Consider the following 19,313-nt stretch of genomic DNA (forward strand, 5'->3'; position numbering starts at 1 on the left):
GAAACTGAGGAAGGGACAACATGAGGCACCTGTGAGAATTCACATCTGAACAGGATTAGCCCTTGGGTATTTGTCCCATTCCCGTTGTGATGCAGACCATGGAGCCAGTCCTCTCCGTGGTGGTTGATTTAATATATGCCATGAGTGTGTGTGCATGGCAGGGCAAGGCTCAGCATCTGAAAAGGAATGTGAAGTACCCCTGGAAACAGAGAGGCTGCACTTGAAATGATGATTATTTTCTTTGAGCACTGTGATTATTTGGGGAAATCTCTTGTGCGCAGTTGATGAGCTCCTGGTCCTGGAGCACACTGCAGGCTCTGCTGTGAACAAGGGCTTGGTGGCCTGTCCGGGGTTTGTGAGCCACAGCAGTGGAGGAGGACTGAGCCTGGTGAGGAGTGTGCCATCAGGAAGGCAGTTGAAGGCTGTATGCTGGAGAAGGTGACAGGTAGTCCCTCGTTTGGGATTCTCGTTGCCTGGCAAAAATTGTTAGGGAGTCACCTGTCCCAGGGGAGCTCGGAAGGGGTCACCTCCATAGTGGAGACTGGGAGAGAGTAAGGCAGGACACTGCTTTCGTGCAGGGGGTCCTGCCAAAAGGGTGGGTTACTCTGCAAGGCAGAGGGAGCGACTGAGGAGAGGAAGAACTGCTTAAGGTGCTGGGAAATCAAGGAGAAGAGGGTGGGTGTGCGTGGTGGCCCAGCCCTTGAAGGACGGGGCAGCAAGGTGGACCGTGAAGCCACAGTCAGTGAGCAACAGGGAACCTGCACCCTGCAGAGGTGGTAGGGACAGGGAAAATCCAGGGCCCGGGGTTACTGGGAACAGCAAGGTGTTCTTGGGAGCTGGGATTTCTTGGAGTGCTGACCCTAGTGCTTTGTGACTCCAGCATCACAGCAGGCAGTGTCCAGAAAGGAGCTTCATTGCACTCCTCACAGACACACGCGAAAATAACAAAGCATCCTGTTGCATTTTATAGTGCATATTTTTCATGCTTTTGCAGCTCACTGTTCCTCCTGTTTGTATACAGGTATAGTGCTGCTGCTGCTGAGGATAATAATAACAACAACGATGATGAAAAAGCCTGAGCTGTTGCATATGCATGATGGGACTTCTAATATCTCTGTGTGCCAGCAGGCCAAGCATGGAATGGTGGGCAGCCCAGTTCTGCTGCTTGTATCTTTGGAGGAGCGCAGGTTTTAGGCAATCCCTCATGTGGTTAAGCTTGATTGGAGTGGGTTATGCGTTATGTTTAGGTGTCATGTGTGTCCGTCCCATTCCCCCCATCCCTCCCCCCAATGATACCTGCTTTCCGATGAGCCGTTTTGTAACTTGGAAGAGCCCCAGAGACACCAGCCCTGCAAAAAATGAGATAGGTTTGACCTCCAGTTGGGCATGGGGGGGTTGTTGGCCCCAGTCTGGAAGGAGGGTGCTGGGGATAGGCGTGAGTGGGTGCCGGTGGGGAGCTGCCATGTCTGAGGATGATGTGGAGATGGACATCTGATAGCTGGGATGGGAGAGGAAGGCAAGTGGTTATTCCTTGTGGAGGGGTGCCAGCTGGGTATTGCCTGCAGATGTCTGCAAGGCAAAGGAGCATGTGGGTCCCCAAACTGTCCCAAAATAGATGTAGAGAGGTGCTGCATGGCAGGAGGGAACAGGGAGGGATGCTGTGTGGAGAGAGGAACCAGGAATGTGAGGGTTTGTGGGGCATTTATAATTCCCTTTGTTGTTGAAGTAGGGACCTGGGGAGGGCATGCTCCAAGGGGATCTGGCTGTCCCCTTGCCTGAAGCCTGGGGGGACAGTGCCCAGAAAGGTCCAGCACTTTGGGATCTGCTTTTTGTTAGCCTTCCCCATCCCTTCCCTCCCTGTCCCAGCTCTTTTCTGTGGGATGGGGATTGCTCTGTGCAGAGACCGCTCCCTGCATCTTGGTCCGGCATGTTTTTCCCCTTCGATGACAGCGCAGGAAAATATGAGCCTGTGACAAAGACGATCTTTTTTTGGGACATTACTTAAGCTCATGCTTAGCTTTGAATCACAGCGAATTAAAGAGGCTGGGAGCACATGCCTGAAGTTAAGCATAGGTACAGAGATGGGCTGGAGGAGGATGACAGAGCACTTGCTGACTCGCATCTCAGTAAGGTGCTTCTGCAGCAGTTGAGCTGCTCTTGACTTTCCATATCCTTCAGGCAGTGAAGCCCAGCAGCACGGTCCTACCATGGTTAGATTAATTTAGCTAAGGTGTGTGCTTCCAAAGCATGTAACTAGGTGACTTACCTGCTGTGTGTCTGCTCTGGAAACACAAAAGTACTGAACTCTCCTGTTTGTTACCTGCCCTTGTACCAGAGGTAAATCAATGTACACACCAGTGCCATGATGCATTCTTCTAACCCATTTTCACACGGTGTAGTTTGTAAAGTGAAATGTTTCTTATTGATGTCACATTGTCTTGTGGGTTGTCACACCCCTATAACTTCATGTTCCTCTTTCTACTTTGGCACACAAACAGTATTTAAAAAAAAAATCATCCTCACGTGGTGTATAGGCTCTTGAAGGGTATTTTTAACCTATTGCACTCAGCCATATTTGGTTCTCTTCTCAAAATACAAGTTCACTGACGTGCTCAGATATGCAGTGATGATTTTTTTTGCCTTGGAAAAAGGAATGTAATGTACTCTCAGCCAACTCCATGTCCTCTTGTACGGACTGTAATTAGCCTTTGGAGAAAATCCTTCTGCTTCCACGGAACACCGATTATCTTCCCTTTTGGGATTTATTGCACCAAATAGCCACATTCATTTCTATTTCTCTGTTGCAGTTCGCCAGACCAGGAAAGAAAAAAAAATGCAATTTTGTATTGCAATTACCATAGTTCCTGTAAATAATTTTATTTGCTCTGCTCTGTGCCGTGGTGGTGCAGATTTTGTGCTGGTTGAGGTTTTGACCTGCACAAGAGGAAGATAAAGTGTGAACCCCAAAGTCCCCTGTTCAGCTGCGGCGCTCTGCTTTTCTGTTTGCCCAGTGGATGTTATAGGAAGGCTCTGTACATACAAGCCTATCTTAATTTCTCTGATCCAGATTGCGTTTGCTCACGCAAACCATAACCTAGAACTGAGTTTCCCTTTAATTGTTTTCCTAGCACCAAGTTTTGTGGGTAACTACATGCATTTTTACACTTCGGGTGTGATTTGCAGCTCCCTTTCCACTGTTTGCTCAGCAAGTGATGAAAACAACTCCCACCGATCACTTGTCCCCAGCTACTTAGTGCCCTGAGAGAAGGTCCCTTCTGCTCTGATGACACATGTCGCAGGTGACTGGGAAGCAGGTCACCTTCCAGGAGCAGATACACCCCTGCTTCTCCCCTCTTCCTCCTCTGACTGCTGCTGCCATCATGGCAAATGAGCTGGGTTATGGAAATCATTTCACCAGAGCCGTGGGAGATGATGTTCTGTCCTTATCTGCCTCCTTATATTGCTTCAGCAGGTCTGGGGAGAGCGAAAAGCCTTGGAAACAAATGCAGCCTGGTCTTGAGGTGATGGTGATGTGTTTGAATAGAATAATGATGAAAGTGGCAAGTCAGCCAAAGATGTCATATTTCAAAAAGAGATTATTCATTTAAGCACCCGTGAGATTTGGGAACCCAGCGTCCTAGGGAAAGTTAGTGGCCTCAGGGCTTCTCTGTCCTTTGCGCTTTTGAAATATCTCATCCCTCTTCAAGAATATTAATATCAGAGCTATGTAAAGTCAAGTCTTCAAAAGAGAAATAAATGGCATAAAAAGCTATAAATAGGAGAAGGATATTCCAGAATCAACATCATCTTAACTACATTTTTTCAGGGTATATCCTTTTGGAGTAAAGTTATGTACTTAAAATGTAAATTAGGTGCCCCACTGGGCACCTAATCCAGATTCTGGGTGTTTGGCTTTTTTTTCTTCCTTCTCTATGAAAAGGGACCACAGAAGGAAAAGCAAGTAAGGGAAAGCAATATTGAATAAAAAGGAGTGGGAGAAGGGAAGGGAGCAAAAGTAGGGGATGATGCTGCACTAGTAGGAACATCACCAGTATTAGAATGATGTACTGAGCTAATAAACGGAGGGAATACACAATTAAAGAAGAGGGGAAAGGGAGCCACATAGGAAATGAGACAAAAGAAGGTTCAGGCTAAGAAGTTAAGAGCATATTAATTACAGGCATTCCTTGAGGACAGTAGTAATTTAAAGGTTTTGTATCTTTTTTTTTTTGTTGTTTGTGTGTTTTGGGGTTTTTTTTAATGTTATAGCAGTCTCTGTTAACATCTCTCAGCTACAGTCTTTACAGTGAGGATGAAACAGTCAATGTGTCTAAATACTTTTAAGCAGTCCTGTCTAAACACAGGACTTCCAGCATAGTTTTCAAGTAGCTCTTGGACACAATTATTATTTTTTAACAATTCTACAATTTTTAGAATTTTATAGTATATTGTTATGAAGAGGGTTTTCTTCTACCCTTCTTCATCCCTTCCCCACACAGACTTTGTCTTCTGTTTACAGCTGTGGAAGAGACACCCATTCTGGACACCCCAGCTAGGTGATGAAGCAGACACAAAAACCTGCTGAGGACAGGAGAGCAGTTGCTGCAGCCTGAGTTGGTCTGGGGATGTTGTCCACCTTGATTTAACAGGCAGCATCCTTCCAAGGTGTTCAGCTGCAGATATTTTATTTTTATCTCCAAACTGGGACTTAAGTCTCTGGTTCTCATTTAAGGTTTGGCATTTTTCTCTTGGTCCCCAAATAATTTTTAGCATAGACAAGGCAAACAATGCTGTGTGCTTCATCTAAGGCTTGGGCAGCTCTTTTTAGGACGTGGGACTGCCCAGGTCTTGTGGAGTGAAGGACCATGTCTGATAGTGTCCACACTTTGCTCAAGTTGGGGCTGTGGCTGAGTCCCACTATCCACTCTAGGGGGTGGTTTTGTGTATTTTTGCTCAGGTGACACAACAGTTGGTACCTGAAGGTGTAGTGGCTTGATAGCGCTAAAAGTGAAACAAAACAGTCTGATTTCTGACACTGGCACAGCAGGATCAGTTGCAAAGGTCCGTGCTTTCAGTGCGAGGTGCGCATGGCATCAATAGGAGATCCTGGAGACTTCCTTGGGCATCACCTCTCTATCCCTGGCATCTTGGCGTGGGGGCATCCCCTCTCCCGTGGCCGGGGTGTGTACCTGGAGCATGAGCCAGAGCAGGACACAGTCCTGTGCCAGGGTTTTGCCCTCTTTTTGGGATACACTGTGCAAAGGATGGGGTGGTGGGAGGGCTAGCCAGGCAGGTGCACTGACCTCGCAGAAGCCCTGTAAATGAGCATGGCTCATAAATCTCACTTTTCAAATAATCCTGCTCCACAGACAGGGCGAGACATCTTGATTTAGAGCTGCTTGAAATTTGCTGAGCTGGTTTGCTCTCCCATGCTTTCGTTTTGCTTGCACCCTTCTCTCTCTCCGTATATATATATATTCTCACATCCATACACACACACGCACCCCCCTGCTCTCTCGCTCTCTCTACCTGTTATTTTGATGCTAGTGCACTGTAGCATTCATGTCTCTGTGCTTTCCCAGGCCGTTCATTGTACTGCCTCCCCTGATGGAGTGGATACGAGTTGCCGTGGCTCACGCGGGGCACCGTCGCAGTTTCTCGGTGGACAGCGATGACGTACGGCAGGCAGCGAGGCTCTTACTGCCGGGAGTTGACTGCGAACCTCGACAATTAAAGTAAGTCCACCAAAAAAATCGGCTGCTTTGTGATAAACGTGTGTCTCTTTCCTAGTGACAGCAAGCAAGCCAGCAGGCAGAGGGACTGTGTTATTGCCTTGAGAGGTGCATGGATGCTCAGGCTTGTCACTGTGTGTGTTGCAAAATCGGCTCCTGGTATTTGCTCACATCCGTGGCTAAGCTGGTTGCATGGTAATGGGTGCCTGAATATCTCACAGCTGGATCAAGTCTGTAATCTGTTCGTCAGAGCTTGTATAGTGGTTGTTTGGTTTTTTCTCTTACTTACAAGGTTCTGCTTGCTAATGAGGGACTGAAATTCTGCTAATTGTCTGCTTCACGTTGCTTTGCTATAAAATACGGGAATGTAATTGGCAGGGCTGCAGATATTTTTTCATGGCTTTGTTTTCAGCATTAATGCTTAAAGGGCCATTTAAACTTATAGGTAAGACTACCTCTTGCAGTAAAATTGTATTTGTCATGCTAATGTCGGTTCAAAGTAGTTGTAAATGTCAGCCTAGATAATTTGACTTTTTCATGTATCAGATATGACCTTTTGGTTTTCTAATGAAGTCTTAAAGTATTCATTGTCAGGATATGTTTTTAGTGTCTGTTTTGCCTTATTATTACGTACATGTATAAAAGCATGATCTAGGGCTGTTCTAGAGTCAAAAATATATTTAGTTTTGATTTTTTATATGAAAAGGCACTCTGAACCTGCCAAAGTAGAAATTGCTCACTGCTATTTCTTCACAAATCTGTACATAAACCCCAATTTTCAGCAGTCTGCCTTTTCATACAGCAGTACGTGCATTCTTTCTTGCAACACAGAAAGCAGAGGGGTGATCTACATGATTAGCTGTGACAAGCTGCATCGGAGCAGCTGCCTTGTGTTGACTCTGGCCTTGACATGCTCTTTCACCAGAGAGTATAATACTTGCATAGGCTTTTTATAGTCCCTGCTTTTCAATATTTAATTGAAGAAATATGTTGAATTTCAAAGGCAAAATCTTGAGCGTTTCAGATTTCAAATCTTGGCTTTAATTGCTTTCCTTTCGTGTGATCATCTTGGCCCTTGTTTCCAGAAGTGCAGCGTTCTGTGTCCCTACTGAAATGTCAGGACTTACAGGTACTACACACTTTCTGAAGACCTAGGACTTGGTTTTGAAAAGGCACAATTAATTTGATACCTATTCCAGTATTTAGATAGGATTGCAAATAAGGCAATAATGTTTCTACTCTACAGCCTCTATCTTAAAAATTAAGGTAGATACAGTTAAATATCTGTGGATTAAAAAACACAATATACCATTCTTAAAGTTGTATTTTGTCCAAGTGTGTGTGTGTGTATATGTGATGCCATGACAATTTTCCAGGAGTTTCAAAAGCATTTGAAGTTGAGGATAGTTTTATTACGCTGCAAAAAAATTTATTAATTATGAGGAACAAATCAGCACTTCGTTTAAAGTTGCCATCAAGAATTCATTTAATAAAAAATAGAAGTGGTTGCTGTTGTCCTGCTTGTCTTAAAGTGGGAATGAGCCTGAAGAGTGTTGCCTGGAATTAATCAGTTGGGAATGAAAAGAGAAATCATTCCTGAGACAAAAATCTGGATTTTAAAGTGGCCAGGCTTCACTATGTGCCCTTATTTGACAATGGCCTGATTCACACACTGATGTCCCAAGATGACAGTCTCACTCTGTTGTGAGTTCTGCAGAGGTCTGCAAAGGAGTGCCTGCATACTTTGGGCTTTATTTTAAGGTCTGTGCCTTCTGCCAGTTAGTGCAGCAGGTTCTTTGCGTAGCTGCAAATAAGACCCCGGCTGCCTGAAATCCTGAGATCAAAGGAAGGACCAACCTTTTCTGAAGAATAATGTAAGAGATCAGGATGTTAATTTGAAACTTTGCACTTGTAATTTTTTATTTGTATTCAGTGCAGACCCTCAGCACTTACCATTTCCACTAAGGCAAGCGCCAGCCTTTCATGCCTACTATCTAGGCATTTCGTTAGGGAAGGAGTGTTTCCAGCTATCAACTCCTCAGCAAGCATCAATTCCATAAATTCCCCCTACGGGGGGAGGAGAGAAAATACAACAACTTTGCCGGGGGATGGCTTTTCAAATAAGCTGTGTGATGGATGACAGCTGGAGGATTTTAAATGCAGTTAGCTTGATATATATTGTGACTTTTATAGAAGCGGCTTAATAAGCATTACCTTGAAACTGGTTAAATTGCTAGGCTTTTCTTAGCTGTCTTTAGTACCTGTAATATAGAGACCTGAACCCAAAAGTTCCCATGGTCCCATGTGAAATTGCATCATTCTGTGGTGTTGATTCACAACCTGTCATTGCAAACTCACAAAACAAAATCAGCTTGCACGCTGAAAGCCATGCATACAGGGAGAAGGAGAGGGAGAGATTGGCAGGATCTCAAAGGCTATGGAGTTCAGGATCAGTTCAGATAAAAACCAAATGTTCAATTTCTTATCTGAACTACAGCATGGAGGTCTCCCAGCAGATTCTTGTGACACTTCACAGCACAATCACATACTTCAGCAGTGAGGTTCCCAATATGTGGCTTTGTAAATCATCCCTGCATTCTTTCTGCCTTTCATTCCAATACTTCCGCTCTTTCTTCCCTCCTCTGATCCTTTTTTAAAAATCCATCACCGTAATTTCGTGCAATATTTTCATCTCCTGAAAGGGGGGCCGCTCTTGCTCTGGGTAGAGGAGTGAGGGAAGCTGCAATCAGGCAGGAGCTGCCTGTCTCCTTCCTGATCTCTTTTCATTTTACAGCAGCAGACATGCCAGAAAGTTTCTTCCCTTTCCCCAGCCTTGGGAGATAAGCAGGGATATAAATGTTCACCTTCCCCCAGGGGCGGAAGCTTTAGACAGACCAGTTGTCTCCACCTTTTGCAAGAAGGTAGGTTTCACAGATGAGTTGACTTCTGGATGCCCAGCAGCTAGCGGAGGTGGAAGCCCGAGTTGTGTCCACAATATTCTTTGTCATACTGGGAGACCAGACTTAAATAAAGCCTTGCCTGTACCCAGGCTCTGTTGGGCCGCCTGAAGCAGCTGGATGTAGTCAGTAGAGAACTGTGTGCAAGGAAGCTCTCTGCTGGCCTGAATCTGGTGACGGTGGGTGCTCTGCACTCTGCTCCAGACCTTTTACTGATGAAGGCATCAGGGATTAAGGTAATTTGTTGCCAAAAAGGAGCATGATGGTAAAAACTGTGTCGACCTCCCTTTCTGCTGCAATAAGGTAGTATGTATCACTTCTCAGTCTGCACTGGGTCTGGCTGGCTGCAAACAGATGCATTGTTTTGGCTGCTCATCATCATCACATCTGCAAGGGGTACCTTTCCCCTTGCCCCGCCTAAACGCAAGAAGCTCTTTGCATGTCTTTCCTTCCTCCATTCTGTGGGAAGTTTGTTTAAAAAAAAAAACAAAAAACAACCAGTGTGTTAGACGTGGTGGGGAGGATTGCTAATGGATGACTATATCTGGGGACTAGAGGCTGATGGCAGGGAAATAGAGCAAGGGAGAAGCATCCTGTATGGCTCAGCACAAAGACTGCCGTGCTTTTTATCAGGGTCAGTGGCTTCATTTCTAGTTGCAGTATATTATGGCAATCCTGGAGGACGTAAAGATGCCAGAACAAACTGACCCGAGAGGTGGTGTTGTCATGTGGGGGACTGTTGTTACCTGGTCACTTCTGCACCTGACTGGATAAAGGTCTGTATTCTGGTCAGTCAGTCATTAAGGAGGGATATAGTCTAGTTTGTGTGCACGCATGTTCATTCTCATATCCAGAATCAGCAAAAATTGAAGAAAAATCCACAGTCTTGGAGATGTGAGTGCAATTCCCCTCTACAAAGGGTGATTCCCATGTGTCATTTGAAGCATTTTTTTTATGCCCTCAGCATTACCTCAGACCTCTGATTCCAAGTCATCCCCTATCCGGTTTCTCTGGGAAATCCACTTTTCTCAGATGTTTCTGGGCTCGGAAAGCAGCCCCCTTCCCCCTGAGAAGGGCTCCGTGCTCTGCTGAAGGGAATCAGCTGGGCAGCATCTTCAGTCGTGGTACTTCCAGTGATGCAGGAAGAGGCATATCCGCAGATTCCAGCTTGCACTGTCTGAGGGTGGGATTCTGGCTCCTGAACCCCAAACATCCCAGCTGGACATCTGATCCCCACTTGGCTGGGGAAGAAATGCCCAGCGGGGTTGCTGACCTAGCCTATGTCAAGGGACCTTCCTGGTGTCTGAATGAAGAGGAACACCAGATGTGTCTCCCATGGCACCAAGATGTCCCAGAAGCATTTGCCTGTGAGGCTGTCAGTGTCCCCTGTGCCCTTGCCTAGTAGGCTGCAAAGTTCCTGGCTGGGATTTGAAGAAGAAGCAGAGTTCACTCATCTTGAGGAGTGGTTTCTTCTTATCCATAGGTGAAAAGGCTTGTGCCTTTCTCTTGTATGGTGCAGACTGAGGTTGCTCCCTGTGGTATTCATTACTGTCCACCACAGCCACACACGGAGGCATGTGCCACACTGTGGCACAAGGAGCCTGGGACAATTCTGTAGAGTTCTGAAGTCCTTTTTGGCAGCTGTACCCAAAGGGCAGCAACGGGAAATGGCATTTTTGCTGCCAGGCTCCTCGCAGGTGGAGTCCCACAGGGGTCTGTCTTCCTCTTGCTTCATCCTGCATTGACGTACAACCTGTGGAGACCCCTCAGGCTCTGGTACCACAGAGTGCCCGTGAGAAGCGTCACAGTCCCTTGTTTGCAATCGCTGGTTGTTGGGGGGACGCTGGAGGACAGAGCTAGGCAGTGGGGCTTGCATGCCAACCCCACTGGTGCAGTCAGAGCCCCTGCTTACGTTTCGGTCAGGTTTAGTTGGAGGTGGTAGCATTGCTGCTGGTCGGGGCAGAGCTGGTGAGAGCAGGAGCTGGTGTGACAGGGCTTGTGCCTGTGCACAGATGGAGAGCCATAACGTGGTCCCCTTTAATCACTTGCTCATACACCTCAGCAGCATTGTGGAGTTATGGCTGGGTTCCCTGGTGGTGCTGGGCTCGTGTACAGCGAATGCAGCAAATATCCCTTTTCTTCTTTGCCTGGCCGTGAGTCTGGGTCTTAGCTCTGCCTGTGACCATGGGCATGCACGCTTTGCTCATCTCTTCCTGGGATGCAGAGGTGAAATTGGTGTCTGCAGGTGCTGGCCTTGAAGAGGCACCTGTGAGAGGTGCGCATCAGTGCCAGCAGAGGCCATCACCCAAGAACTTAAGTGAATACTTTGCCTTTGTTTTTGGGAAGAAAACCCTGGGGGAAAAAGGAAAACCAAATAATAGCAACAAGGTTATGAAAATGGAAAAACAATAATCAAAAGGAGAGCAAACTGTGCAGCTTAATGCACTCAAATTGAGGTGAGCCAATAACCTCTATCCCAGCGATGAGAAAGAGCTGCCTCACAAAATCAGAGGGTCAGAGGGAAATATTTTTAACAAAGCCTGGAGTAGTGCCATATCTCTAAGGATTAATAATAGTAATGCCCAATGTTTGAAAAGGATGAAAAATGATCCAAGGAAAATTCCAGGCTGTTAGTGCAAGGCCTTTGAATGTTTTTTCAGGCAAAGACTGATTAAAGACATGTTGTCAAGGGAAAAATGGGATAAAATGTGACACAGATTTTCTAAAGATAGATCTTGCCAGACTAATCCAATAACTTTTTGATAAGATAACTGATTTTCTACCCCAAGGAAATTCAGTAGATTTCATCTGTTTGGACTTGAGTGAACAATTTGATGCAGTCCATGCAGGGAGCTATTAGTTAGGATGGAGAAGATGGGGTTAGTAAGGGAATTGGAAAGTGAGCAGGGGCTGGCTTCACGAGAGAGGTAGCAAGGGCTGCATTGGCTGTGATAGGGTTACAAGCAGAGATCTTCAGCTCTCACTCATAAGAACCGGTATTTTTTAATTTTCAGAAAGGGTTTTGGCACAAATCTTAGCAGTGTGCTCATGAAGTTAAAATTTGCTGATGCCATGGTGCTGAGAGGCATTGTCCTGACAGAGGAAGTTTGGGAAATCATCCAGGAAAAAGTGGATGACCTTGAGGGCTGGGACAAAAGAAATGGGATGAAATGCAATTTTCCACAAATGGAAGGCAAACACGCGGAAATGAATTGGAAAAAATCATAGTGCAGTGTATATGTAACATATACACTATATATGCAGCATAAGATATATATATTGGGAGCCGAGTATTGGAAAGGTGGTGGTAAAGACTGTAGAGCAGTGTTTCATCTCAGAATGGCTGTAAACCACAAAAGTGGATTTTTCCCCAGCCATAAAAAAAACCCAAACCAAATGCATTTTGAAGATGCATTGGGAGAAGTATTTCCAGTAGGAAGAGGAAAATATTGGTGCCTCTGTACATGAAAGTGGTAGGAAGTGATGTGGAATCACAAATCCTGTGTCCGAGTCAAGAAAATATTCACATTGGACCCAGTAGAGAGAAATGGGCTGGGGTGGTTTGAGTTTTGACAAAACATTCTTATGAAGGAAGCCTAGAAGAAAGGGACTCATTCAGCTGAGCAAAGTGGGTGCTGAGGGAACGTGTGACTCTTCTCTAGAAATACAGTAAACACCGCAGAAGGAAAAATACACTATTTAAAGGGCAGTGTGGACACAGGAATATGTGAATGTTAACAAGTCATAAGTTCAAACTGAAAGCGTAGATGGATCTGAGCCTTGCTGCAGCGTAGGACTGGGTTTATTAACCCTCCAGCCCCATATGCTTCAGCAGCCACTGCCCCATTGCAGCCGTAGCCAGGGCTCCCAGTTGCATTTACAGCTCTGATTCAGAAAGGTCTCTGGGCAAATGCAATGCCTGCCTTTGAAAACTTGTCTTTAATTGAAAAAAAGTCCTAATTTCCAGTTAGGCTTGGCCTGAGAATACCTAAATCTGCTTTTCTGTCAGGGACCATCCTTTTAAAAGAAGGCAGTCTAGGAAAATAGGATTATCAACCTCAAGAGTGTAGCTTATTTAACATGCGAGCATCCTTGGGTCATTCTAGAGAGTTTTCTTAAAACTGTGGAAAGGGAAAAGTACAGCAACATAAAGGGCAGATGTGTTATTTTGTTCTTTCAGAGCAGTCTGTACCATTTGCCATGTCATCGTAATACCATACCGCACATGCAATTCTAACTTGAAAGTGAAAGAGGAAGAGTTGCATTTAATGTTTTATTTATGGAAATCCTGTGCCTGTGCTAGAGCATGAAAATATAAATAGACTTTAATAAATAGAGATTTGAAGGCAGAAAAATATTTCCACTGCTCTTTGCTCTCTCTTAAAATGTGCTGTGTAAGGGGCCGAGTTTCTGGAGAGGGAGAGAGTAAAAAATCACTAAGAAATTCTGCTATTTAATTACATACAGCCACTTTTAAGTGGAGATGGTTGGTGTTTGCCTGGCTCCTTGAATGTCCTTGTTCTTCCCACAAATTTTCACTACTCCTTTAACATCAGCCATGGCTATTGCCATAATTAGACACAAAATGGCAAACCAGCGAGCAGTAGCAAACAAGCTACTTGACAAAATCCAGCAGTCTCTTGGGGCAGATGGTGCCAGTGGATGAAGGAGATTTTATTACTTAAAAGGTAGAGCACGGGTTTCCTGAGGTGAATCTCAACTTCTCCTGCCAACTGGCTGCTTGAAGACAACAGTAATAAAAAAAAATACTGAAGTGGAGGACCTTGTCCTCATGTTCTCCTTCACTTTTCGGGCAGAACACACTTGTATTTTTATGGGCTTTAGGATCCAGCTTCCTGGGTTTTTCCCATTGCAAGCAAGTTCATTACTGTTTCATATGCTCTGTCTCTATACACATTCCTGAATATAATAATCAGGATACAGATAACATACTGTCTTCCACTCCTAAGTGAATACTTGTGCTACCTATTTATATGAAAGATGAAGCTGACCCAAATTCTCCTATGATATGTTGGCCTTGTTCAAAATCTGAAGTCAGAATATGTCTGAACATGGTTCCTGGCTTATGTACATGGGAATGTAATATAAAGAGTGTTTTGAAATACAGATTTTGAGTCTTGATTTGATAGTCACACCACTTTTTACATTTATTTTCCAGTATCTGTAACCAATTTATTCTCAGGCCTTTGACAAGAATAAGAAGTTGGCTAATAAATATCTGTAGTATTTTTATTTTCTTGTCTTAATTTGGCTCCTGATTAAAGTAAATGGAGATACTTAATGTCTGTATTAAAAAGTAGTGTTCTTCATTACTTTGATCAACATGTCTGTGCTTATGTTTCCCTCTCTAAAACTGAAAATGCAAATAATTGTCTCAATATAGTATTTATATTGGAGTCCTATTAATATCAGAATTATAGTCCCTTTTAAAGCACCGCGTTAAAAAAAAAAAAAAAAAAAAAGAGTGCTCACAAATTTAAGTCAAATTGTCTGCCGCTCCTGTTATTGCCGTTTGTGTCTGTAGTCTCACTGAAGAGCCCCAGGCAAGAAACAGGACCCTGTTGTGCTATGGGCTGTGCATACCCAGATCAAAACTGTGATCCCTGACCCCAAGAAATTCAGCATTGCAAATGTATGTATATTGCTGGCAAAAATATGACTTCTTCCAGACTTCCAACCAGCTGAACTATAATTTCTGACTCAAGACCTCGTTCATATTTAGGTCAGAGACAGACTGAATAAACTCCACAGAGCTAAAAACATGGACTTAATTAATAGATTATCATTCTTTTAATTGAAAGGGCTGGCGATCAAGTCCTGGGTGGACAAACAAGGGTTTGGTGCTTAGTTATCAGGATGATGATCTGTTCATTTCAGTGGAGGGGAACGTTTGGGCTGCTGCTCATTGGAGTCAGCACTCCATTTCTTTTAAATCAACTATTAGTATGCTGTGCCAGCATGTATAGCTTAGAACGTGATTAAGACATTCCTGCTTCTATTTTACAGAGTTTCTTTACAGAGCATTGGGGTTTTTTTTCCTTTTTAATTGTCCACTACTGACTATAGCAATAATCCCCTCCCAAAGAACAAATAGTTAAAAAACTATGTAGTAACAGAGCTGCTGTGTCTATGTTATGATGGAAACACTTTGCCTTTGAATGATCCATTTTCCCAAATGCATTCAATCCATGAGTAACTTGTTAAAGATCTGCACAGACTCTGTCTGCCAGTCAGAGTGAAAATGAAACACCCCCCCCCAACAAACCACTTGCATTTAAACCATTGCTGTAGACATGCTGCATTATATTTTTGTAATGTGGGTTTGGGAAAAGATAAAAATAATGTGCTGTACTGCTAGGAGCCATTATAAATGAAGAAGATTATCTTTGATTCCTTGCAGAGGGTTGAGTATTTCAGAGTATGATTGTCATGGTCACCGTGCAGCATTTGACAGTGACCATTCGCAAATAGTTAATGTTACCATGGCATTCCCATATAAAGGCAAAGTAAGTTTAATTATGTGCAGTGGCAACACTAATGATCTTGAAGATAACTGCTGTGGAAGCAATATCTGTGAGGAATTAAAAGAAGACTTGGAGAAAATTGTATTACATTGTAAGTTAAAAAATGCAGTCACAACTTTGCTACAGATACAAAAGCAGGAAGAGTTCACCTATTTCTATTTTTCCTTTTACTTCTAGAAGCAATTGTTTGCTTGATTCAAGGTAGGGAGGGACCAGTTAGGGAGCTTACAGGCTGAGTGATTGAACGCCTCAATCAAAGGGGCAGATTTGCTGTTGAGCACAAGGACTGTGGTCAGTGTATGTTATTAATTCAGGCATGTTATTTCTCAGCTCTGAAAGTGGGAGCATGTGTACAGCAGCGGTTGTGCCAAGGAGCCTATCCAGCTCCACAGGTTGCTGAACAGGGAAATCTAAAATAGGCTCAGTCTGTTGAGAGAGGACATCACCCTCAAAGGATGCTGGTCAGTCCTGCCTTTGTCAATGTGTCGCCTCTGGGGGACCTGAAAGTTCACCTGACCCAGCCAACATCTGGGGTGGTGAAGTCCTGCCATCCCGAGACTGTCCCTAGGGAGAAGAGGGAGGGAAGAGCGTTGGTCCCCTATGGTCTTCTGCTTCTACCATCAGCCTGCCCTGTCCCTTTGATGAAAAAGTACCTTTTCTGCAGGGTGAGGTGTTCAGGAAAGGACAACCTGTGTGAACACTGGCAGCTGGCAGAATCTGCCAACGAACCAAGGTGGCCTTGGAGGGGACATCCCACAGTTGGGCCAGTGACAGCCTCCTGTGTGCTTGGAAAGATCACAAAGACTTTGGCAAAAGGGCTGTGACCTGTGCAGCTGGGGAGGTTTCCAGCTCTGTCTGTGCTTACACTGGCTTCCCTTGCTTTGCAGGCACAGTTTCACAACTCTAAAAAGTGACCCTATATATTTAGCTGACTTAACCATTCGTCAACCTTATTTTTCAAGCTTCTTCCCATCCCTTTCCCACCTCTTGACAGCTTGTCAGTGTATTTGTTGCAGTCCAAAGTTAAGAAGTCTTGAATGAGTCAAGCCTGGGTGCCTATTCCCATCCTCCTGTTTCTGTCTTGCATCCTTTAATATGTGTGATTTTGGATGGTGTCCGTGGTGGAGCAGCACTCCTTTACACAGTGTAATACGGAGCAGAGGCCCTCTGCTCTTTTGGAATCAACATTATGCAATTAATGGTATGAAGGAGGACTTGTGGAGCAAATGCAGTGACGTGGTGGCTTAGGGTTGATTTTTGATGGATTTGGGGGTTGGGTTTTTTTTTATTTTTCAGTTTTCATTTTGAAACATGACTGCTTGGTCTGTCTGCTGTACTGCCTTCTCAGTTGGCTTTCTCCAATGTTAAAAGTGAGGCTGTGCTCTCCTATTTTGTACTTGTAGTTCCTGATCACTTTTGATCTGTCTCTTCACTGCTTTTTATCTGTATGTGTTAAATCTCCTTTTCCTTTACTCATTCATCTCTCTGACTTTTTGAGACATTGCTATGTTTTCTCTTCTGAAGCATCATCCATTCCTTTCCCTTGCATCATGCTTGTGTTTTATTAAACTCCCCAGTTTGATCACGATCCATTTTATTAGTCAACATATGACAGTGGTGGCACCGGCAATGATCTTTGTCAGATTTTGCCGTATAGCTTCCTTTGCTATGTCCCATAAATCAGGGCTGTAACTCACTCATGATGGGTCCTTTTTGGGCAATGGACCACTGCTAGTGGTACTAAGTTGTGGTTTATTGCTTTGTGGTACTTGGTCTAGATCGCATTTCATCACTGCTGGTGTCCCAGCAGCCGTGCAGCCCAGGTGCTCCCCTGCATCCCTGTTACTGTTACAGTGTTTGTGCAGCTGTGGCATCCCGGAGCCCTTGGAGCAAGACCCTTATCCCCCTAGCTGACTGAGAAGTACTGATTTGCTGATAGCCAATATCAGCTGTAATTAATGAGCTTCCTTGGCTATAGCAGCACTGATGTGCTTTTAGGGGACCAGAGCCATCATGGTGGAGTTACTTATGGAGAAGTAAGTAATTTCTGAATCTGTGCCAGAGTAGAGATCTGGGCAGCCCATACAGGATAGGTGAGATAGGTCCTTGTTCCTCCTTCCTCCCTTGTGTGGGTGTGCAACCCTGGTCAAAATCTGGCTGTTTATTTTTAAAGAGGAGATCATCAACTATCATTTTGCATGCGCGGAGCTGGGCTGACGTCAGTGGAGCTCTGCCTGTTCCTGCCAGCACCGAGTTTGACCCATTTTATTCAGATCGGTGTTACATACCTCAGTACAAATGATGAAGCAGTGATTTAATACAGGCAGTGATTCATAGTGGCAGACAACTCTGCAGTCCTCAGAGGATGTCTAGATCCTTCCATAGCTGCACTTTGCTGAGGAACCACGTTTTTCAGCCCAGAGTCATCTGGAAATGGCCAGCTGCAGCTGGGAGGTCCAGACTCTCTCTCCATGAACCAAAACCCCCACCACCTAACTTCTGAGCATGCTTTATCTTTGCCATACATTAAAGGAGGGCACAGATGATCTCTAGAATCTCATGCTATGAGGGTAACAAGTACCAAATGTTGCTGTAGCTCTTGTGTCAGAAATGTGCCGTACAGTGTGAATGTGTTAAGCTGCAATTGCTCCTGTGGATCTTGGTGTCATTGAGCTCAGCCCTCAGTATCTGTGCTGGTTTTGCTTTTTCCTTAAACTTGCTCAGAAACTACTGCAGAAAACTCTTGCTATGCATTGCTTTCTTAATCTCTGTGGTTTTTAATATTCTGGCATATTACTGGTGCAGAATCTGTTACTGCTGTTATGGTGTATTTGTTGTAACCGAGTGTTGTGTATTATTAATCTTGCAGCATGCTGTTGTGATGAAGTGTCATCCTTGTTCCCCTGAGTAATGATACTCCAAGCATACCTTGTTTGCATTCTTAGGACATCAACTCTTTAGCAGTCAAATCCCAAACTGAGCACATAGTATGAACATCAACAGACTATCTGTTGTCTTTCAGACTGGTCGTGGCCCAGCACAGCAGAGAGCAAGCTTTGAGCACAGATGCCAGTTTCAGTACTAAGTCCTGCAGAAGCTTTGATCAAAATACTTTGTGTTTTTCATCTCACTTTCCTTCCTCTGTTGAAAGAGTAGCTATTGCTGCATACCACTGCTTTTATATAAACAGCATATTTGTTGCATATTGCTGTTAAATATTAAGCAGTGTTATATATTTTTAAAGCTCTGATAAAGCGCTTTGAAGAAGAAATTTAAATGATAATGATGTGCTGTTTATATTTTTCTTTTGGTTTCCTGCATTTTTTTACATACGAAATAGAAAACAAGTATTTGATGTATGTTTCACTTTTTCACTTTTGATCTTCATTTTGGTGTTCATTCGTAGTAGCCCCTCGTTTTCTGACCTAGCATTCTTGGAGAATGAAAGTGATGTTTTTCCAAACAGTCCTTTATCCAAGTTCACACCAAAAGCACTGTGGATTTGGACTCCACCCTCTGCCCCAGACACTCCTCAGCATGAAAGAAAAGCAAATCTGTCTTTTAATAAGATGAAACAAAGTTGGATAAACATCAGACTTGAATTGCGTGGCTTTCTCTAGAGCTTTAGATTCACATCTTGCTAAATAACTCCAGCCCTTCTTCCGTTTGAAATGGGTATCTTGAGCAGTTTACAGTTTGGAGATCTTTTGAGTAAGACCTTAAAAGAATGACATCTCGTCTGTTAGACGCAGCCAGCAAGGATTTGTGGTGTTTTGCCAAGATTAGCTGGCAAGTCTGCCTTCTCCCTGATCATATATATGGTGCACTGATCTACAGGTGGCCCTGCTTGAGCAGGGGAGTTGGAGGACCAGATGACCTCCGGAGGTCCCTTCCAACCTCAGCCAGTCTGGGATTCTGCAACTTGCAGAAAAGGCTTCCCTGTTACTGTACTGGGCTGTGCTGGGAAGATCCTTAAAGGTGTTAGGAGTGACATTATTTTCTTTGTTGTATTGACAATGATTATACATCCATTTGATGTAATTTCAAAGCTTACTGAAGCCACTGAAACTTTTCAGAGA

The 19,313-nt window shown here is 44.2% G+C and overlaps 1 protein-coding gene across 3 annotated transcripts in view; it reads left to right on the forward strand.

The window, feature by feature from the left end:
* Nucleotides 1-19,313, forward strand: part of ABTB3 (ankyrin repeat and BTB domain containing 3) — a 187,641-nt gene that overhangs the window by 124,558 nt on the left and 43,770 nt on the right. For all 3 annotated transcript variants that reach the window (XM_055710670.1, XM_055710671.1, XM_055710672.1), the window contains exon 4: nt 5,583-5,735. In XM_055710670.1, coding sequence (XP_055566645.1) covers nt 5,583-5,735 — 153 coding nt within the window. The remainder of the gene's footprint in view (nt 1-5,582; nt 5,736-19,313) is intronic.

Source organism: Falco cherrug, chromosome 5 (genome assembly GCF_023634085.1).
Source record: "Falco cherrug isolate bFalChe1 chromosome 5, bFalChe1.pri, whole genome shotgun sequence".
Classification (NCBI taxonomy): Eukaryota; Metazoa; Chordata; class Aves; order Falconiformes; family Falconidae; genus Falco; species Falco cherrug.